The sequence below is a fragment of the Mobula hypostoma genome, chromosome 6 (assembly GCF_963921235.1).
Source record: "Mobula hypostoma chromosome 6, sMobHyp1.1, whole genome shotgun sequence".
In the NCBI taxonomy this organism is placed as follows: domain Eukaryota; kingdom Metazoa; phylum Chordata; class Chondrichthyes; order Myliobatiformes; family Myliobatidae; genus Mobula; species Mobula hypostoma.
The window spans coordinates 46280291-46304253 of NC_086102.1; the positions used below are offsets into that span (position 1 = coordinate 46280291).

The window sequence follows — 23963 nt, forward strand, 5'->3', positions numbered from 1 at the left end:
AAAAAATGATACAATGTTCCTCCGGTATGATATCACAGGAACACAAGACAGACCAAGACTAGAACTGACAAAAACCACATAATTATAACGTATAGTTACAACAGTGCAAAGCAATACCGTAATTTGATAAGAGCAGACCATGGGCACAGTAAAAAAAGAAAGTCTCAAAGTCCCGATAGCCCCAACATCTCACGCAGACGGTAGAAGGCCGAAACTCTCCCTGCCATGAGCTTCCAGCGCTGCAAACTTGCCGATGCAGCATCCTGGAAGCACCCGACCACAGTCCGACTCTGAGTCCGTCCGAAAACTTCGAGCCTCCGACCATCCCTCTGAGAGCGAGCACCGAGCACCATCTCTGCCGAGCACTTTGACCCCGGTCCCGGCCGCCAAGCAACAGGCAAAGTCAAGGATTCGGGGCCTTCCCCTCCGGAGAATTCGGATCACACAGTAGCAGCGGCAGCGAAGCAGGCATTTCAGAAGTTTCACCAGATGTTCCTCCGTGCTCTCACATCTGCCTCCATCAAATCAGGATTGTGCACTGCCTCCTACTTGACAGATAACAGATATCATCACCGGAGAGGCTGCGCACCTGTGTTGCGCCGCCATCTTCTCCTCCTGCAGAATTTATGCAGTAAATGGTAGGGCCCTGGAAAGTGTATTGGAACAAAGGGATTAAGGAGTGCAAGTGCATGGCTTACTGAAAGTAGTGTCACAGATAGATATGGTGTGAGGAAGGCATTTGGAATGCTAGTTCAGCCTGCATGTCGGGACATTGAGTACAGGGGTTGGGAAGTAGTGTCTTAGTTATATAATACCTTGGTTAGACCATACTTGGAGTATTATGTACAGTTTTGCTTACCATGTGATAGGAAAGACATTATTAAATCTGAAAAGGTGCAGAAAAGAGTTACCAGGATGATGCTCAGACTAGTGTTTGAGTTCTAAGGATAGATTACATAGACTAGGAATTTAGTGCCTGGAATGTAGGAGATTGAAGAGTGGCCTGATAGAGGTATCTTAAGGTTATGAGGGACATAGGGTAAAAGCATGGTGTTTTTTTCCAGGGAGGTAGTGCTAAAAACAAGAGGACGTAGATTTGAGAGAGATATCAGAAGCAATGTTTTCACATGTCTGTATTTGGAATGAGCTGCCAGAAATAAGGGTTGAATCAGGCACATCTAGATAAGTGCATGGATGGGAGAGGTTTTAGAGGGCTATGGGCCAAATCCAGGTAGATGGGACTAGCTTGGTGGGCAATAGAGTTGGTATGCACTAGTCAGGTCAAAGGTCCACACTGCATGACTCTATCTCTAAGTCTGGGACCTACTAATGAATTTATTAGCCAAATCTGTCAGTTTTCTCAAAGATCAAATGTTAAAAAAATCAATTACAACTTTCATAGCCGGAAGGTGTTAGTCCCTGGTTTTACTGAAGATCAGTGGATCCAGAGGATGCACAAAAGAAAATTTTTTGAATGTGTCCTTAGATCAGAAATTAGCAATTGATAATTGCTTGGTTTTCCATCCAAAAAAACACAATAAAGCATAAAAAAGTATAAAGTAATCATTAGAAGATGTTAGAAGAAACCACATCTTTCCTTACTAATAATTTGACATACCTTCTACAGAGTATGGTAATGGAACTATGTTCAGGACCTTGCCTTGCCTTGGAATTGCAGGGGAAGGAGATTCAGAAGTCATTTAGAGAATGCTGTGGACCGTTGGACCCTGTAAGTTATGATCAAGTTTCAAGTTACTATTAAGTTATTGTATCTTGCCAACTTCTGAAGTGCTTCAGAAACTGAGAACACTATCAAAAAACTTTCCAAGAGAATGGAAAGAGGGCACTAAAAATGTATTATTTCGTAGCACTGTTACATGCTTCCAAGTGGCTCTGATATTCATTACAAAATGTAGCAAAAATAAATAAGTGGTCTACCTTTTCAGAAAATGGCAGAAATTAGCAAGGTTGTGATTAAGGCATTAGGTTGGTATTTTGAAATCCTGCAGAGTGATTAGACCATAAGACATAGGAGCAGAATTAGGCCATCTGGCCCAACGAGTCTGCTCCGCCATTCAATCACGGCTGATCCTTTTTTCTTATCTCCTACTCAACCCCAGTTCCCGGCCTTCTTCCCGTAACCTTTGATGCCATGTCCAATCAAGAACCTATCAATCTCTGCCTTAAATACACCCAACAACCTGGCCTCCACAGCTGCATGTGGCAACAAATTCCACAAATTCACCACCCTTTGGCTAAAGAAATTTTTCCACATCTCTGTTTTGAAAGGGCGTCCCTCTAACCTAAGGCTGTGCCCTCTTGTCCTAGACTCTCCCACCATGGAAAACATCCTTTCCACGTCTACTCTGTCTAGGGCTTTCAATATTTGAATAAATGAGATCCTCCCTTATCCTTCTGAATTCCAGCGAGTACAGACCCAGAGCCATCAAACATTCCTCATATGATAACCCTTTCATTCCTGGAATCATCCTTGTGAACCTCCTCTGGACCCTCTCCAATGCCAGCACATCTTTTCTAAGATGAGGGGCCCAAAACTGTTCAAAATACTCAAGGTGGGGCCTCGCCAGTGCTTTATAAAGCCTCAGCATCACATCCTTGCTCTTGTATTCTAGACCTCTGGAAATGAATGCTAACATGGCATTTGCCTTCCTCACCACTGACTCAACCTGCAAGTCAACCTTCAGGATGTTCTGCACAAGGACTCCCAAGTCCCTCTGCACCTCAGATTCCTGGATTTTCTCCCCGTTTAGAAAATAGTCCACACATTTATTTCTACTACAAAAGTGCATGACCATGCATTTTCCAACATTGTATTTCATTTGCCACTTTCTTGCCCATTCTCCTAATCTGTCTAAGTCCTTCTGCATCCTACCTGTTTCCTCAACACTACCTGCCCCTCCACCAATCTTCGTATCATCTGCAAACTTGGAAACAAAGCCATCTACTCCATCATCTAAATCATAAAAAGAAGTGGTCCCAACATCGACCCCTGCGGAACACCACCAGTCACTGGCAGCCAACCAGAAAAGGATCCTTTTATTCCCACTCGCTGCCTCCTACCAATCAGCCATTTCTCTAACCATGTTAGTAACTTTCCTGTAATACCATGGTAAACAGCTTCATATGTGGCACCTTCTGAAAGTCCAAGTATACAACATTCACTGCATCCCCTTTGTGACCTCCTCAAAGAATTCCAACAGGTTCGTCAGGCAGGATTTTCCCTGAAGGAAACAATGCTGACTTTGTACTATCTTGTCCTGTGTCACCAAGTACTCCATCACCTCATCCTTAACAATTGACTCTAACATTTTTCCAACCACTGAGGTGAGGCTAACTGGTCTATAATTTCCTTTCTGCTACCTTCTTCCTTTCTTAAAGAATGGAGTAATATTTGCAATTTTCCAGCCCTCTGGCACCATGCCAGAGTTCAATGATTTTTGAAAATTCATTTCTAATGCTAGCACAATTTCTAATGCGCCCTCTTTCAGAACCCCTTTGAGAAGGTGACTTATGTACCTTTGGGTCTTTCAGCTTTTTGAGTACCTTCTCTCTTGTAACAGTAACTGCACCCACTTCTCTTTCTTCACACACTACAACATTAGGCATACCGCTAGGGTCTTTCGCAGTGAAGACAGATACAAAATACTCAGTTAGTTCATCAGCCATCCCCTTGTCCCCTGTTATCATTTCTACTGCCTCATTTTCTAGCTGTCCTATATCCAATCTCTTTTTTTATTTTTAACATACTTGAGAAAACTTTTACTATCCAATTTGATATTATTTGCTAGCTTGCTTTCGTATTTCATCTTTTCCCTTCTAATGATCTTTTAGTTTCTCTCTGTAGGTTTTTAAAAACCTCCCAATCCTCCATCTTCCCACTAATTTTTGCTTTGTTGTATGCCCTTTCTTTTCCATTTACATTAGCTTTGACTTCCCTTGTCAGCCGTGGTTATACTATTTTACCATTTGAGTATTTCTTCATTTTTGGAATACACATGGCCTGCACCTTCCTCATTTCTCCCAGAAATGCACGCCATTGCTGCTCTGCTGACATCCCTGCCAGCAGCTCCTTCCAGTCTACTTTGGCCAACTCCTCTCTCATACCACTGAAATTTTCCTTGCTCCACTGAAATACTGCTACATCAGAATTTACTTTCTCCCTATCAAATTTAAAGTTGAACATAATCATATTGTGATCACTAGTTCCTAAGGGTTCTTTTACCTTAAGCTCCCTAATCGCCTCCGGTTCATTACATAACACCCAATCCAGTATAGCTGATCCCCTAGTAGGCTCAACGACAAACTGCTCTAAAAAGCTTTCTCTTAGGCATTCAACAAACTCACTCTCTTGAGATCCATTACCAACCTGATTTTCCCATCGACCTGCATGTTAAAATCTCCCATGATGACCATGACATTGCCCTTTTGACTCACCTTTTCTATTTCCTGTTGTAACTTGTGGTCCACCTCCCAGCCACTGTTGGAAGGCCTGCATATAACTGCCATCAACGTCCTTTTACCCTTGCAGTTTCTTAACTCAACCCACAAGGATTCAACATCTTCCGATCCTATGTCACATCTTTCTACTGATTTGATACCACTCTTTACCAGTAGAGCCACACCACCCCCTCTGCCTACCTTCCTTTCCCTCCGTTATAACGTGTAACCTTAGACATTTAGCTCCCAACTACAACCATCCTTCAGCCATGATTCAGTGATGGCCATAACATCATACCTGGCAATCTGTATCATTGCAACAAGATCAACCACCTTATTTCTTACACTACACGCATTTAGGTACAACACCTTGAGTACCGTATCTGCTACCCTTTCTGATTCTGCATCCCTAATGATGAGTGCAACTAAATCCCATTACCTGCCTGCCCTTCCTGACAATCTGACTTTACCTTTTTACCATTTGTCCTATCCTGACTCCCTTCACTCCGGTTCCCACCTCCCTGCTAAGTTAGTTTACACCTTCCCCAACAGCTCTAATAAGCCTGCCCGCAAGAATATTGGTCCCCCTCGGGTTCAGGTGCAACCCATCACTTTTGAACAGGTCATACCTCCTCCAGAAGAGATCCCAATGATCCAAAAACCTGAAGCCCTGCTCCCTGCATTAGCTTCTCAGCCACGGATTTATCTGCCAAATCGTCCTGTTTCTAATCTCACTGGCGCGTGGCACAGGCAGCAATCCAGAAATTACGACCCAGGAGTCCTGCTTCTCAGCTTTCTACCTAGCTCTCTAAATTCTCTTTTCAGGACCTCATTATTTTTCCTTCCTAAGTCATTGGTTCCAATATGTACCAAGGCACCTGGCTGCTCCCCTCCCTCTCCAAAATGTTGTGGATGTGATCTGAGACATTCCTGACCCTGGCACCTGGGAGGCAACATACCATCTGGGTGTCCCATTCACGTCCACAGAATCTGCTGTCTGTTCCCCTCACTATTGAGTCCCCTATCACTACTACTGTCTTCTTTCCTTTTTTCCCTTCTGCACCATGGACCCATGCTTGGTGCCTGTAACCTGGTCGCTGTGGCATTCTCTTGGGAGGTCATCTCCCACAAAAGTATCCAAAGCGGTATACTTGTTATTGAGGGGAATGGCCACGGGGTGCTCTGCTCTAACTGCCTATTTCCATTTCTCCTGACAGTCACCCAGCTACTCGGCTCTTGCAACTTCGGGGTGACTACTTACCTGTAACTTTGATCAATTATATCCTCGCTCTCACGTTCAAGCCGAAGGTCATCCAGTTGCTGCTCCAGATCCCTAACAGGGTCTTCAAGGAGCTGTAGCCGGATGCACTTCACGCAGATGAAATTCCCTGGGAGACTCTGGGTCTCCCAAGACTCCAACCTCCCGACCGAAGAACACACCACAGTCATTTAAGTGGCACAGTAAGAGAGGGGAAAAAAGAGATAAAAAGGAAATCTCAACAGATGCTTTACGCAGAGCCGATGCCTCTTCTGAGCCTCTTTTGAGCAAATGCTTTTTGTTTCTGCTCTTGCCACTGGCCTACTCCCGACAAAGGCCACTCCGCTTATCCCTTCTGTACTTTTATTTAGTTCGTAGAGCTCTGTGTATGGTTGCACATACAACTTGCTGATATGAAATATGAAATATTTGAAATATAGGGGGTCAGCTTGATGAAGTCCGTTTGTTGGAAATGTGGTGATTAAGAAAGTGTAAAATAATGAAATAAACACAAAACTTTGGAGAATTTAATGTATTATAGATCAAGAATCATACTAAAATTATACCATGTGTTTTGAAAGTGTAGCTTTCTGATATTTAAGGAACACTTAAATATTTTAGTTGTTGGTTCACATGCATTCTATCTTTGGCCAATATTGTGTCATACTTAGTAACATTCTGAGGCATCGCTCCTTGAAGGTGTCTTGGATACCACGGAGACTAGTGCTCAAGATGGAGCTGACTAATTTTACAACTTTCTGTAGCTGCTTTCAACCCTGTGCAGTAGTGCCTCCCCCCACACCATACCAATGATACAGCCTGTCAGAATGCTCTCCAGAGTACATCCTTCCTTAAACTTAAAGTAGTATAGTCGTTGTCTTGCCTTCTTCATTATAGCTGCATCGATATGTTGGGACCAGGTTAGATCCCCAGAGAGCTTGACACCCAGGAACTTGAAGTTGCACACTCTCTGCACTTCTGATCCCTCTATAAGGATTGGTTCATGTTCCCTCGTCTTATCCTTCCTGCAGTCCGCAATCCGCTCTTTTGTCTTACTGACATTGAGTATAAGGTTGTTACTGTGACACCACTCAACTAGCTGGTATATCTCTCTCCTGTACGCCCTCTCATCTCCGTCTGAGATTCCCAACCATGGTTGTATCATCAGCAAATTTATAGTTGGCATTTGAGCTATACCTAGCCACAGTCATGAGTATAGAGGGAGAAGAGCACACGTCCCTGGGGTGTGCCATTGTTGATCATCAGCAAGAAGGAGATATTATTACCAATCCACACAGATTGTGGTTTTCCGGTTAGGAAGTCGAGGATTCAATTGCAGAAGGAGGTACAGAGGCCCTAGTTCTGTAGCTTATTGATCAGGACTGTGGGAATGATGGTGTTAAACACTGAGCTGTAGTCAATGAACAGCATCCTGACATAGGTATTTGTATTGTCAGGGTGATCTCGGGCTGTGTGAAGAGCCATTGAGATTGCATCTGCCTTAGACCTATTCTGACAATAGGTAAATTGCAGTGGGTCTAGGTCCTTGCTGAGGCAGGAGTTGATTCTAGCCATGACAAACCTCTCAAATCATTTCTTTGTCATAGATGTGAGTGCTTCTGGATGATAGTCATTAAGGCAGCTCACACTACTGTTCTTGGGCACTAGTATAATTGTTGCCCTTTTGAAGCAGGTGGGAACTTCCGACCATAGCAGTGAGAGATTGAAAATGTCCTTGAATATTCCTACCATTTGGTTGGCAGAAATTTTCAGAGCCTTATCAGGTATTCCATCAGCGCCTGCTGCCTTGCGAGGATTCATCCTCCTGAAAGACAGCCTGACATTGACCTCCAAGACAGAGATCACAGGGTCACTGGGTGCAGTAGGGATCTTCACAGGTGTAGTTGTATTCTCCCTTTCAAAGTGGGCATAGAAGGAGTTGAGCTCATCTGGTAGTGAAGCAACACCGCCATTCGTGCTTCTGGGTTTCACTTTGTAGGAAGTAATGTCCTGCAAACCCTGCCAGAGTTAACATGCATCCGATGTCACCTCCAACCTCACTAGGAATTGTTTCTTCACTCTTGAAATAGCCTTTTACAAGTCATACCTGGTTTTCTTGTACAGATCTGAGTCACCAGACTGAAATGTCATAGATCTAGCCCTCAGCAGAGGATGAACCTCCTGGTTCATCCACGGCTTTTGGTTTGGGAATGTACAAGCAAGCTTTTGTAGGCACACACTCATCCACACAGGTTTTAATGAAGTCTGTTACAACTGTGGCATTCTCATGCAGATTCAAAGATGAATCCCCAATTCAAAGGAGTCTTCTGTACTTCCCTTGTCTGTACCTTCTTGGTCCTCACTACTGGTGCCTCAGTGTTCAGTCTCTGCCTATTCTCAGGGAGTACAGCCAGGTGATCAGACTTTCTAAAGTGTAGACGTGGAGTAGTATGGTAAGCACCCTTGATGATAGTGTAACCATGGTCCAGTGTGTTGTTTCCTCTGGTACAACTATCCACAACTATCATCTATGCCACCACGTTCTCTTCTAGTCCTGAAATCTAAATCCTCCTCCTCCTAAATCTCCTAGCCTTTTAATAATTTTAATTTCTCTCTTCTACCATGTAAGATCATTTTAACCTCCTTTCACGACACTAAACTCCAGGTAGCATTGCGGTTAGCACAACGCTTTTACATCTTGGAGCATTAGAGATCATTCCAGCATCCTCAGTAAGAAATATTGTGCGTTCTTCCCTTGTGTGCGTGGGTTTCCTCCGGGTGTTGTGGTTTCCTACCACAGTGCAAAGACATACTGGTTAATTGGTCATTGTAATTTGTCCTGTGATTAGGCTAGGGGTAATCGGTGGGTTGCTGCACGGCGCAGCTCAGTGGGCTGGAAGGGTCTATCCCGCTCTCTATCTCTAAATAAATAAAATAAACTTCAGCTTCCCCACCTTGACTGTCATGTTCATTGATATTGTTCAGCAGTCTCTTCTTTAACTCTCCTGTACGATCATTACCCTAAGTTCAAAATAAAACTTGGCCCCATCTGTCCAAACAAACTTTAACTTTTACTCTTAACTGTTTGATATCTCTCAAAGAAAGTAAACTCTCAATGAAAAGTGCAATAGATGTATTTTATTGTATGATAGTATCATAAAACGTGGAAGAGATATGCATGATAATCAAAGTATTATATGAAAATGTAGGTGCTACACTAGAAATGCAGGGTGCAATATCCCAGTGTTTTCAAGTGTTTACTGTGAGTAGTGAAATGAATTTCTTCAACAATTGTTCATTCTAAATTAGAAGTTTATTTACTCAGAATTAACAATCATCCGAGCATGTGATGCTGTTACTGTACAGCAAAAAAACATTGTTAGTTGCATCAACAATTGCCCATTCTACTCCCACCTTTTGCTAGCTAACAATTATTGCCTTGAGAAGTCAGTACTTGGATAATATTGCTGTAACAGTAGATGTGGATATTTGAAGTCCAAAAGAATTCACTGTTACCGAAAATTAATTCTGTGGTGAATACTTTTCTTGCAATAAACAAAGATCAAGAATGTTGTTTTGAAGAAGCAATTGAAATGAAAAATACTAAGCTGTTCAGTATCGTACAACATTGCTCTAAAATAATTAAGTTGTCTTGCCAAATCTCTTTTCCTCCATGAAACATTTTTTTCCAAATTGTGATATCAAACCGGACAATTTATCAGCTGAGATTTAAAATATGGTTGGATGAGTGAGACGCGTCTCTACCAAAGGAGGAGGCGTCTCTACCACTCCTTCCCTCCACTAGCCTGCGGGTCACCCTTGGCAAGGAGTAGCACCTGCTTAGACCCCACCCCCCACGCCAATCAGGGTCACATGAAGCCATGGGAGCAAGTGGTGGATGGTTGTATGATTGTATGAGCAGCCAGTGCATATCAGAAGTCCTGATTATGCGACTACTGATGCCAGGCAGACAATTACTGAAGAGTACTGTATTGATAATGGCTGGGGTCATCTGTCTTGTAAAGATACTACCCAGAAGTAGGCAATGGCAAGCCACTTCTGTAGAGCAATCATGTGATTCCAGGATTGAATGTCTTGTCATATAAACAGCATCTAATGGCTCTGGGCCTGTGTTCGCTGGTATTCAGAAGAATGAGGGGCAACCTCATTGAAACCTACCACCATTTGGAAAGATGTGAAATCATCGGACAAAGTCAGTATGGATTTGTGAAAGGAAAATCATGTCTGACGAATCTCATAGAATTTTTTGAGGATGTAACTGGTAGAGTGGATAGGGAAGAACCAGTGGATGTGGTATATTTGGATTTTCAAAAGGCTTTTGACAAGGACCCACACAGGAGATTAGTGTGCAAACTTAAAGCACACGGTATTGGGGGTATGGTATTGATGTGGATAGAGAATTGCTTGGCAGACAGGAAGCAAAGAGTGGGAATAAACAGGACCTTTTCAGAATGGCTGGCAGTGACTAGTGGGGTACCGCAAGGCTCAGTGCTGGGACCCCAGTTGTTTACAATATATATTAATGACTTAGACGAGGGAATTAAATGCAGCATCTCCAAGTTTGCGGATGACACAAAGCTGGGCGGCAGTGTTAGCTGTGAGGAGGATGCTAAGAGGACGCAGGGTGACTTGGATAAGTTAGGTGAGTGGGCAAATTCATGGCAGATGCAATTTAATGTGGATAAATGTGAGATTATCCACTTTGGTGGCAAGAACAGGAAAACAGATTATTATCTGAATGTGTGGCCGATTAGGAAAAGGGGAGGTGTAACGAGACCTGGGTGTCATTGTACACCAGTCATTGAAAGTGGGCATGCAGGTACAGCAGGTGGTGAAAAAGGCGAATGGTATGCTGGCATTCATAGCAAGAGGATTTGAGTACAGGAGCAGGGAGGTTCTACTGCAGTTGTACAAGGCCTTGGTGAGACCACACCTGGAATATAGTGTGCAGTTTTGATCCCCTAATCTGAGGAAAGACATTCTTGCCATAGAGGGAGTACAAAGAAGGTTCACCAGATTGAATCCTGGGATGGCAGGACTTTCATATGAAGAAAGACTGGATCGACTAGACTTATACTCGCTGGAATTTAGAAGATTGAGGGGGGATCTTATTGAAACGTATAAAATTCTAAAGGAATTGGACAGGCTAGATGCAGGAGGATTGTTCCTGATGTTGGGGAAGTCCAGAACGAGGGGTCACAGTTTAAGGATAAAGGGGAAGCCTTTTAGGACCAAGATGAGGAAAAACTTCTTCACACAGAGAGTGGTGAATCTATGGAATTCTCTGCCACAGGAAATAGTTGAGGCCAGTTCATTGGCTATATTTAAGAGGGAGTTAGATATGGCCCTTGTGGCTAAAGGGGTCAGGGGGTATGGAGAGAAAGCAGGTACAGGGTTCTAAGTTGGATGATCAGCCATGATCATACTGAATGGCGGTGCAGGCTCGAAGGGCCGAATGACCTACTCCTGCACCTATTTTCTATGTTTCTATGTTTATCGAATGATGAAAGGCCTTGATAGAGTGTATATGAACAGGATGTTTCCTATGGTGGGACACAACCACAGAATAGAGGGCATCCTTTTAGAATGGAGTTGAGGAGGAATTTCTTTAGCCAGAGAGTGGTGAATCTATGGAATTTGTTACCACAAGCAGCTGTGGAGGCCAAGTCTGTATGTATATTGAAGACAGAGGTTGATAGATTCTTAATTGGTAAAGCCACGAAGGGATATGGGGAGAAGTCACTAGGCTGGGGCTGAGAGGAAAAATAGATCAGCCATGATGAAATGGTGGAGCAGACTCAATGGGCCAAATGACCTAATTCTGCTCCTATGTCTTATGGTTTTATGGTTGTGATACCATGATCAGCTCCATCATATAACACTGCACATGTTGATGATGGTGACGATGGCTGGATATTTGATCAGGTGATGAACTACCTAAAATTATGTTTATCATATGGTGGCTGTCTTGATAACTCCCACAGAAGTGGGGAAATTGTTAGGGGGTTAAAGGTGACAAGATATATTAGAACTTTAATCCTCTTCCTCTTACGTCATTCATTGAAGATAATGTAGAAGAGAAGTAAAGTGTGGTCGAAGGGCCTGAGGTGGGTATAATAAGAAATGCATCTGCTGAATTTCAAATGCTTTTAACCAAGGTGGCTGTGCTAATACCAGAAGAGAAGGTGGAATCAGATGCAATAAGCAAAATCTCACTCCAATGCGTTGCTCCTTATCATACACAAATGGTCAAAATAGCAATAGCTATCGATACCGGAAGAAACTATTAGCAGAAACCTAATCTGACACATACATTTTAGTCTCTAATTAGACCTAAACCGACACATACCTTTTTACCATCTCTAATTAGTTTTGTTCAGTTAGTTCCTTTTTTTTTTAAATGAAATTGTGCTTCATTTGAAAAAGAAGAATTAGCAGAAACAAGAATGAACAATGAAGTAAGAGTGGGCTCCCTCACCTCTGCCCCCTGACCCTCAACACAGATGCCCCTCAGCGTTGTGTACTAAGCCCCCTGCTTTACTCTCTGTATACACATGACTGTGTCACCACCCACAGCTCCAATCTGCTAAATAAATTTGCTGACGACACTACACTGAATGGCCTAATCTCAAATAATATTGAAGCAGCATACAGAGAGGAAGTCATCACCCTGACACAGTGGTGTCAAGAAAACAACCTCTCCCTCAATGTCGAAAAAACAAAGGAGCTGGTTGTGGACTACAGGAGGAATGGTGACAGGCTAACCCCTATGGATATCAATGGATCTGGGGTTGAGAGGATAAACAGCTTTAAGTTCCTCAGCATAAACATCATCTAGGATGTCACGTGGTCTGTACATACTGGCTGTGTGGTGAAAAAGGAAGAACAGCACCTCTTTCACCTCAGACAGTTGAAGAAGTTTGGTATGGCCCCCCCCCACCCCCCAAATTCTAAGAACTTCCTATAGGAGCACGATTGAGAGCATCTTGACTGCTACCATCTGGGAAACGGTCCCGCAGTATAAAAGTCAGGACCAGGACCAGCAGGCTCTGGGACAGCTTCTTCCAGCAGGCCACCAGACTGCTTAATTCATGCTGACACTACTATATTTCTATGTTATATTGACTATCCTGTTGTACATGATATTTATTATAAATTACTGTAATTACACACTTGAATGGAGACGTAACAAAGATTTTTACTCCTCGTGTATTTCAAAGATGTAAGTAATAAAGTCAATTCAATTCAATAGAAGTTAATTCTGCTGAATAGTAGCAGAACTTTTGGAAAATAGCTTTTTAAATGTATTTTCTACAAACATTTTATAAGTATGCATTTTCTAGCTTTTTGGAATAAGTTATCCATATGCACCACTGTAAGCAACTTTATTTCCTCAGAAGTTCAGATTATTTGAATTATTTAACATCCAATTGTGTTCATATAAACAGTTTCAGTAGTTTGGAACATGATGACAAAAACAAAATGAAAACAAAACACTAGTCTTTCTGACTCTTTCCTTGCTTTAGTTTGCTTATTTACTTAGCATACATCATTTCCTCATGAGGCACAAAAGATAAATAAAGCTTTGTACTGACCCTCGTGTCAAAATTGCAATGTGACTTGAATAATAAGGAAGTTGAGACAAAGGGTTAGATTTTCTTCAACAATGCTGTGGTCTACTTCAGGACTGCAGAAGCTCGTCATATCTATGCTTGGCACCTCACAGCATGAGTCAGAGACAGATGTGATGTCTTGACGCATTGATAAAGCATCAAGTACAATAATCATATAGCAACAGCAATTCCGGATCAGCCCTATTTACTTCCAACTTTACGGTTTACACCTTCATTTCTGGAGTTACCTGGTCCACTATCTTTATGAAACTTGACTTTCAATAACAGCATATGATAATAGATTCAGTAATGAAATATTTTATTTATAGAACATATGAAATGGTCTCTACATTTTTTTAAACTGATTAAATCTAACCACAGAAATTTCAAGTTGGTTAAATGCAAAATGTACATACTTTCATTTTGTTACTAGGCTGTTTTTATTAAGGTAGTATCTGTAATTTGTTTTCTCAGTGGTAGAAATTCTTGTATTGTTACTAATTATTTCAATTCATTGTGCCACTTGAATAATCTAATTGTTATAAAATATTTAAAATATTTTTAAAAGGTGGAACTTGATGTGATTAAAGTTTAGACTGAAGATACTCTGGTCTGTTTTAGCACCATTAGATGGAGTCATGGACTGCATATTACAAAGCAGTGATGAATAATTTATCAAATTCAGCCTTCACCTGAATGTTGCATGGTCTCTCTTAACTGGTGGAGTCAAAGGGTTTAATCAGGTTATACTTGGAGTGTTCCTCTGTGTAGTTTTCTTCAAATTGTCATCGAGCAAAAGACAACCTGGAGCATCCAGTCTCCAGAACCAAGATCACTTGAACCTGGTAATTTTTTTACCCAGAAAGTAGTAAAACATTAACAATTCTCCACCCAAGAAGAACACCATGATTGCTCTGGCTGCATATTCAAAACTGAAGTTGATGAGATTCTTGATATTTGGGGCAACCAAAAAAATGGGGTAGTTTGGAAAAGGTGAAAATTCAGCCATGATTTTCCTGAATGGTGGAGCAGGCATTGTGGGGGGTGTGGGTTACTGAATGCTATGCTTCTGTTTCTGTAGTGTTCTAGAAATTAATGACTGAGGCTTCTCCAGCCTGTCCAAGTAATTTGATGACATTGTGCAACAAGTGCTTTATCAGTTGGGTTCAGGTTACTTTCAGCTGGCAGAGGACGTATGGCTATGGGAACACACGGGTCCAATGTGGGCAGCAGCTCCTGTGGGTTCAACTAAATCAGCCCTTCTTTTCAAAAAGAATGGCTGTCTGAAAGTTAGAAATCAGCATATTACACCTTAAGTTGTAGGTCTTGTAAACAATTCCAATAGTTGCTGCAACAAGTATTCCTTGCTGTTAATTAATGTAATTAAACAACAGCCATTGCATCTTTTTCTTTGTAGCTTAAAGCACTATTTAGAAGTTTTCATGAAGTTAACTGTAGAAATTATTAAATATTGAAAAATTGCATTAATAGAGAAGTATGATTGTGACATCCTGCATTTTAAAAACGCAGACCCATTGACTTCGTGTTTCTTTCTAGGTTTTTCCTTAACCTACTATTTCAATGAAAAAGGATCTAGTGCTTTCCCGGCATATATGACAAATAAACACTTCTTTGGCTTCCAGCCAGATACGGGTATTGATTTTAACTGATGTCTCAATGACAAACGCTGCCATCTGTACTGTGCTGTACTATTCTATGTTCTATGTTCATGTCTAGGCATGTTTAGTCCGGTGGTATTTATACTCTCCACCCCACCCCCCACCAAGTGATTGGTTCATCCTCATCCAATCAGGTTTCCACTATCCCACCTTGTTTACAGTTGAGTTCCAGTTCTTACTTAGTTCTTACTTCATCTTTGTTAAGTTTTTTTTCCCCTGTAGTTTTATTTCTAGAGGAAATACGAGATTAATACTATCCACAAACTCATAAGGACGCTCAAATCACAGCTTATACCGGTCAAAGATGACCTGGGATTCAGGATGGCTGGCACTTACAGGATTCCTTGTGAATATGGAGCAATGTATATCAGCCAGACGGGATGCACAGAGGAGTCCACATGAAGGAGCACAGGAGGTGTATCCGTTTGAGTTACTGAAGAAATTGGTGGTAGCAGAACATTGCATTCGCAATGGCCATAGGATACTCTTAGACAGCACAAAACTACTGTGCCGCACCAGTGGCTTTTGGGATCTCCTGCTGATGGAAACCATTGAAATAAAACTAGCGAAAAAGAATCTTAACAAAGATGAAGAGCTTGCTCTAAGAACTAGAATGTGATTGTAAACAAGATGGCACAGCAGAAACCTGATTGGTTAGTTCTCATCCAATCAGGAGGGACAGATGATGGAAGTATGAATACCACTGGACTAGAAAAGCTCAGTCATTATCCTTGATGAGGGTGGCAGAGTTTGTCATTGAAACACTGGTTAAAATTAATACCTTTACCCGGCTGGAGGCTCGAGATGAGTTTATTTGGCTATTTTTTCATGTTATAAAAATTGTATTTCCTCTTTAAAAATTGTCATCCACTCACTGTGGTAAAGCAATTGTGCTCTTTATAACTGTACATCCATAAAATTTCTCCTAAGATCTCTGCTGCCTTCTTGGTGATAAGTTAAAGACCAATTCTCATTCTTGTTGACAAAAGAGTCATTTGGCCTATCAGATGCCTTCTATGTTTAAAATGTCTCTGGAATATTAATTGATGTTAATCTGCTCCAGTGAAATCATTTCAAATATATATAGATGCTACTCATATCTACTCGATTTCTGAGATCTACTTTGTTTCTCCCCATTTTGTATAACTCTTGACAATCCTTGTGCTGCTCATTTCCTGAATATATTTAATCAATTATTCTTTCCATGAGCCAATCCCTATTGTGTTTGTTTTTTTTAAGCTATGGTACAACAGTATTATATTGATCATCACAAAGATATAGACCTGTGAAACAAAAATCTGACTAATGTGCAATCTGATCTGTTAGGATTTTAAATAAAATTTAAGACAAATGAAAAAATGGATTATATTAGAAGAAAATTTATGCAGCATTGACTGTAACTTTTATAATTATTGAATTATGCTTTGTGTATTTCTTGTTACTAATATGCTGTTGTACATTGATAACTTAAAAGAGACCCAATGAGCATTGAAGCAGAATCTTAATTGCTATTTAGATTAACCATGTGAATGGTTCAATTATTCACGTTTCATCTGATGAGCAGAAGCTTCATTTGGAGATAATTGTTGTGCAGGTCATCATTAATCACTTTCTCCCATTCTTTCTCATGCTGCATGGAAACCTGACCAGAATTTTTAACAGTCCGTATTAGATTTGCATTTGGCTAACTTATTTTTGCCAACCTACTTAAAACTCCATAAAACTCCAAAATGAGCATTTTTATATTTAGAAATTATTATTTCAATTAACACCTTTAATAAATACCAAAGAATTAATATTTTAAGACTTTTTCTGGTGTTTTATCCACCAAAGAATTTTATTGTTTCATGTAATTGTTGCAGTAATCAGTTCTAAGCCAGTCTGACATCTTTGAACTAAATCTGTATTTCTTTCATTTTATGTTTGCGGTTATAATCTGTTTGTCAGTTGACATTTGTGAATCGATATTGACTCCTGGCATTCTTGCAGAAATCTACATAGAACATTAACCAAAATTCATTCATTGCAGGTCCAATAGTATGTGATCTATAGGAAAACTGAACGATGAACTGCATTCCTATCTTTTTCCCATGCCTTTTTCTTAATAATAATAATATTAATAATAAGTACTTTATTGATCCTGAGTGGGAAATTCTTTCATTACAGCAGCAGCATTTAAAAACACACTAAACAGTGTGTAGACTTAACTAGTAGTAAAGTACAGAATAATAATATACACAATAATTTACCAATGTGCAATAATAATTATGCTCCAATTTCTTCCGTGGGAGCTCACCAAATACCCATCACCTCCCCAGACATGTTGCTTGTGAATTTTCCTATGTTGCACAGGGGTATTTTCCAGATGAGATGCAACTATCATCATTGAAGACAAATGAGACTGAAGATTCTGGAATTGCGAATTTTTTAAAAAAATGCATGTTTCCACGGCTACTGAGTTCTTTCAGCATTCTGTTCATTTTGATCAAAATGCTTTGATTTCTAGCTGAGAATACAGATGTAATAATCATGCCTCCCCACAATCAAACTTTGTAAGGAAAACGCATATTTGTTGGGCATGGAATTGCTTTTTCCTAGATATGGCTTCCAAGTTCATGATATGCCTTCCAATATTTTATCCTGTGAAAACATTTCAGATTGAAAAGGAAAGAAAATGAAAAACATATTTTTAGATTTGAGTTGTCCTCTGTTAATATTTAAGCTAACATTAAATAATTGTTAAAAATTCTGTGGTCAGTCCTTGATGGCCTTGAATATTGTGTGTGTAACCTTTTTGATCCATTGTCAACAATATATGACAATAGGGGTGTTACTGAATACTGTATTGTGTTTCTTTTACATAGTATGTCCGATTGTATACTTCAAGTTAAATGCTTCCTTTGTCTAAAGGAAAGCTTTACTGTCATCAATTAGAATTCCAGCTAGAATATTCAAACAAATGACTAGGGGTATTTCCAAGAGAAAGTTGTTCTTCCAATTTGTACATTCTTTAACCCAGGGGTTATCCTTCAGAGTATCCAGTGGGAATTTAAACAAGTTGAACCAATAGCAAATGTAATAACCAGACCATAGAATATTGGAGCAGAATTAGGCTATTCGGCCTTGTTACCCTGCCTTCTTCCAGTAACCTTTGATGGCCTTACTAATCAAGAACCTATCAACCACTGCTTTAAATATGGCGATGACTTGGCTTCCACAGCCATCTGTAGCAATGAATTCCATAGATTCATCATCCTCTGGCAAAAGAAATTCCTCCTTATCTGTTCTAAACGAATGTCCTTATATTTTGAGACTCTGCCCTCTGATACTAAACTCCCCAGCTTATCAGCTTTGATGTCAGAATCTTTGCAACGTCCGTTTGCTGTGTAGTTGAATTTAATGTTTCTCAATTACATTTTTATATTGGTAGCAAATTGTATATTTTAAAGATTGCTCTTGGACTCTAATACATTTTAAGTGTATTCCTTCTGCTCCAGTCATGATCTACATTTCATTGTTAAATAGAAAAATAAATGTCAGCCATACTCTATTGGCACGTCAGTTCTAAATAAAATACACATTTTAGGTGTCCTATCTGCAGCCTCTGGCCCCACAACCATCCAGCTTTACCCGCTCAGTTTTCAAGTTCTGGCAAGGGCAACAAAGATAGTCTGTGTCTAATTGCTGCTGAGGAGGTAGTGGTGACCTACCTTGGTTTTCTGGTGAAGATACTACCACTGTGCTGCTGTCCCATGTCTTGAGTATACAACACAGAAATCAGTCCTTCCCACTGAGCCAATGCTGACCATCAGGCAACTATTTATTCCCAACATATCTATCACCACCACCCTCCCCCAGATTCTATCAGCAAAAGAGATAATCTATATGGGCTATTTAATCTATTGATCCACGCATCTTTGGGGTATGGGAAGAAATCATACAGACATTGAGGGAATGTGCAAGCTCCATATACGGGATTGACTATGGATCATTGAAGCTATAAGGCAGCAGCTGTAATAACTGCACCATTCTGTTGCCTCTGTTGTCCAAGCATTTTAAACCCGTCAACAAAGATGGAGTGATGATCCATTTCCAAGGCAGTATGGTGCATGATCTGAAGGGAAAACTGCAGATAGTGATATTTCAATGTACTTGTGCTTCTTAATGGTGGAAGTCACAGATTTCCACCATTAACTGTTCAACTATTCTAGCTGAAACTGTACTTGTGTTTCTTAATGGTGGAAGTCACAGATTTGAGAGATACTGTGGTTGGAGCATGGACCAGTAACTACAGTGCATTTTTTAGATGGTACACACTGTGACCATTATGTGCTAGTGGCAAAGAGAATGGTTAATAGTGTGCCTAACAGTCAGAGCACTTTGCCCTGGATAGTATCAAGCTTTTTACAAATATGTGAAACTTCATTAATCTGTGTAAGTGGAAAATATTCCAATGTGTTCCTGATGTATGCTGGAAGTAGATTCTTGGTAGGGTCAGGAGATGAGTTATTTAACAGCATATATCCAGTTTCTATTTTGCAGACACAATAAATGTGACTGATATAGTTGAATTTCTGATAAATATTAATACCCTAGATATTGACCCTGGTGAACCTAGCATTGGTAATCAGATTGAATGCCAATGGTGGGTGGGTAGACTGTCTTCTTCGGACAGCCATTGCTTGATGTTTTCGTGGTTTGAATGTTACTTGGCAAGCCATGAGTAGTTTCATGTCCTGAATGTTGCAAAGCAAACTGAATATTATTGAATATCACCACTTGTGATTTAAGGTGAAATAAAAACCATTGATATAGCAGCTGAAGATGGTTGGACCTAAGAAGCTGTCCTGAGGAACTCCAATTGTAATGTTATGGGGGTAGGATATTGACCTACAATAACTGCGGTCACCTACCTTTTGTGTGAGGTATGATTCTACCCTTGGGATTATTTTTCTTTTGATTCCAATTGAATTCACTTTTACAAGCACTTCGTGATACAAAGTATGTTCAAATTCTGCCCTGTAACAGTGAGTCACTCTTGCCCCACCTCTAGATTTCAGATTCTTGTCCATATTTGTGCCAAAGCCATGATAACGTCTGGAGCTGAATGGGCCAAGTGAAACCTAAATTGAGCATTGGTGAGTGGTTTATTGATATAACTGTCAACATTTTGCTGATGATTGAGAGTGAACTGATTGAACAGAAACTTGATAGTATTTGTCCTGCTTTATATGAGTGGGACATGGACAATTTTTCCCCATTGTCAATGGAGGCCAGTGCCATAATTGTACTGGAAGAGCTTGGCAAGAGGCGCAGCTAGTTCTGGAGTGTCAATCTTCAGTCCCTCAGCTGAGAGGTTGTTTGGTCTTGTAGCTACTGTATCCAGTGCTGTCAGCTGCTTCTTCATACCATGTGAGGTGAATGGAATTAACTGGAGACTGGCTGAAATGGTGGTGAACTCAGAAAAAAGCCAAGATAGATCCTCTCTCTATTGGATCAACGTGCCTACACAAATCTGAAAAGAAACAGTCTTAACTGCTCCCTGCTTCACTCTAAATCACATTACATATAAAAAATCCAAACTTTAAGCTGAATTTTCAATCTAGGCATCAAAGATGATTATGGTAAAGCAGTGAATGTTGGAATACTCAGTATATTGCTCAACATCTAAAACAACTTTGCTTGACTTTTTTCCCTTTTTAGATATTGTGCAACTCTGTCATGTACTATTTTTATCTATTTTACTTCTGAAATAAATGCAAGGCTAGGATTCTATAATTGCTGCTTTTAAAAAAAAAAATTCAAAGAAGGTTTTCACGTTTATCTTTTACAATGCTCTCTTTGTTTGCTTTTTGCAATGTTTTGCTCCTTATGCTCTACTCCAGATATTCCTGGGTGTTTATATCCCATGGTTCATTTAGTACATTTATCCTCCATGTGGTTGTCTCTTGAATCATCCTCAGCAAAAGAGTAATTGAGCAGCTGGCTGCTTTATAGTTCTGGCAGGATATAGTATGAATATTTTTCCACTACTGTTCTAGTGGGCACATCTAACACAAAAATGTAAATCTTAGAGTTGTATAGCATAGAAGTAGGCCCTTTGGATTGACCTCTTCATGCCAAAAGAATTGCCTTTCACAGCCAATACCATTTCTTGCACTGGGCCCATATCCTATTCCTGTCCTGTTCAGATACCTGCTATTACCACCTCTGCTGGCAGCTTACATATATCCACCAAATTCTGTGGGGGGGAAAAACCTCCTTTAAATATTTCCCCTCTTGCCTTAAACTTGATTGATAAGTACAGCCTCGGGGCAGCCCACAGTGCTTCACATCAAAGGGAAACATTAATTCTGCATCTAGTCTGGACGTGGCATCAAAGGTTACAGGGAAAAGGCTGGGGAGTGGGGCTGAGGAAGAGAAAAAAGGATCAGCCATGATTGAATGGCGAAGCAGACTTGATGGGTCAAATGACCTAATTCTGCTCCTATGTCTTATGGTCTTGTAAGCTTTGCAATGAGTTCAGTACTAATTCTTCTAATCACAGCTCTGCTTAATTAGATTTCTATCTCTCAAGTTGTTTTGGGGCAAGTTTACTGCACACCCCTTGTTACTTACATATCCTTCCTTGGATATTTTTGCCGCATCTTTGCATGATATTCCAGATGCAGTCTAATCAGGGGTATGTATCATTGAAATAAGGTGTCTACTATTGTGCACAAATCCTCATGTGAAAGGTTACCATATCTTTCTATTTTATCTTCCACATTGCTTGCTGAACCTGATTATAACTTTCAGTGTGTGTGTGTGTGTGTGTACAAGAATACCCAAGTTCATCTGAGCATCAACAGCATTTAATCTCATAACATGTAAAAAAAAACCTATTTTTTGTACCTCAGTAGAAAACCTTTTTTTTTGCACATGATATACCATCAATCATTTCCTTGCCCCTTCGTCTAAGTTGTGTTTCTATCCTCTGAATCCCTCTGTATCCCTTATTACAGTGGTTCCCAACCTCCGGGCCGCAGACCAATACATTGCCGCAAAGAATGCAGCAGTGCAGTGGTGGACGGAACACACCCAGCACATCTTTAAGAAAAAAGCCGAAATAAACAAGCTAATTAATTAATTAATTAATGCCATCCATGCTTTGTATCCTTAACAAACTTGGAAATATTGCATTTGATCCTCTCACTTAACTATCTGGTGCACCCATTCATGCAGCATCCCACTGGTCAGTCGTCCAACCAAAATGTTATTCATTTACACCTATCTATTCTCTGTTAACCAATCCTCAACCCATGGTTGTATATTACACCCAAAACTATGCATTCTAATTTTGATTAATAATCCCTTTATGGGGCATCTGAAAGTTCACCCTAGATCACTTGTGCCTTAACATTCTGGATCAGCTTACCATGTAGAACCTTTTCAAAACCCTATTTAAAGTTCTTGTAAACTAGGTCTACCGTTCTTCCTTCATCAATTTTCTTTGTTATCCTCTTTTTTTTGAAAAAAAAAGGGATCAATTACATGAAGCATGATCTCCCTTGCACAAAACCATATTGACACCTGTTTAGTTCCTGTCTTTCCAAGTGAACATAAATCCTGACCTCTGAATCTCCTCTAAGTTTTCTACTGCTGATATAAAGCTCACTAGCCTACAATATTGAGGCTTTTCCAAACTGCCCTTTTTGAACAAAGGGATGATGTTACCTATCCTCCAGTCTTGTGGTATTTCATGTGTAGCTAGTAAAAGTCCAACCATCAGAGCCACAGCAATCACCTTCTTTGCTTCCGTTATAATCCTGGGAAAAATCCCATCAGGCCTTGGGGACTCATTCACCCTGATGCTCCAATATATATATTTTCTTTAAATGCTTCCCACTTATCAGATGTTGTTTTCCCCTCTAATTGTTGCTCCCAATCTGCCTCTCCCAGGCCCTGCTTTAGACATCAAAATTTTAGTGCCCTAATTTGAGAACCGACTTCATTTTTCTCCATGGCTACCTTGAAGCTTACTGAACTGTGGTTACTGTTCCCAAAGGGTTTCTCCTCAGACAGTTCAATCACTTGCCTGTAATCCCCTAAGAATTAGCATCCTTCCTATTAGGACTATCAACGGACTGTTTAAGAAAATCCTCTTAACATACACTTTATAAATTTCTCTTCATCTGATCCCTTTGCACTAATGTAATTTTTCTTTCAGTCTGCAGACGATCCATATGAAAATTTGTTGTTATTTTTTGTAATCCATGAAAATTCTTACAATCTGTTTATGTTTCTTGTCTCATTCAGATTTTCCTTAACATTGCCTTGGTTCATATTTTCTGAATCTGAAAAGTTCCCAATCCTCAGGCTTAATGCTTTTTTGACAAAGTCTTAAGCCTTTCCCTTTGACCTAATAATTTAACATCTCTTGATGGCCAGGACTGGAACTTCTTTTGAATTTTGAATCCTGCCTTAAAGGGATTACTTTTAAAGAATTAATACACAGTTTGGAAGTTAACTATTGCCTGTTTATGAGCATTCACTTTAAAAGCTGGAAATTGGAACTAGATGGGAAAATAGTTTAGCTCAAGGTGGACTGGCGGAGCAGACTTGATGGGCCAAATGGCCTACTTCTGCTCCCTTGTCTTGTGATGTGGTTTCCCAGTTTTACATAGAAAACTTGTGTCTTGTACCTTCGTAATGAAAACAGAATATTGGAGGTGTGCAGTGGGTTAAACAACACCTGAGGAGGGAGGTAAAAATTTAGGTTGATAACTTCATATCAGAAAACACTTTTGTAGTTTATTTTATTCAGACTTTGGCTTCACATTGAGCCAACACACTTTCAATGTTTATATAAAATTGTGTAATGGTATGACTACAGTTCCTTAAAGGCCCTTTCACTACCAAATCATCATTAAACATTTTCCCAGGATAGCATGC

At 40.3% G+C, this 23963-nt stretch overlaps 1 protein-coding gene across 7 annotated transcripts in view; it reads left to right on the forward strand.

Moving 5' to 3' along the window:
- The window catches only part of nme7 (NME/NM23 family member 7), a 259259-nt gene that overhangs the window by 218693 nt on the left and 16603 nt on the right, over positions 1 to 23963 (forward strand). For 6 of the 7 annotated variants that reach the window (XM_063050744.1, XM_063050742.1, XM_063050743.1 and 3 more), the window contains one exon: positions 1628 to 1729. In XM_063050744.1, coding sequence (XP_062906814.1) covers positions 1628 to 1729 — 102 coding nt within the window. Of the gene's footprint in view, positions 1 to 1627; positions 1730 to 20082; positions 20159 to 23963 lie in introns of those variants that run through there. The other variant, XM_063050746.1, reaches the window with a different exon arrangement.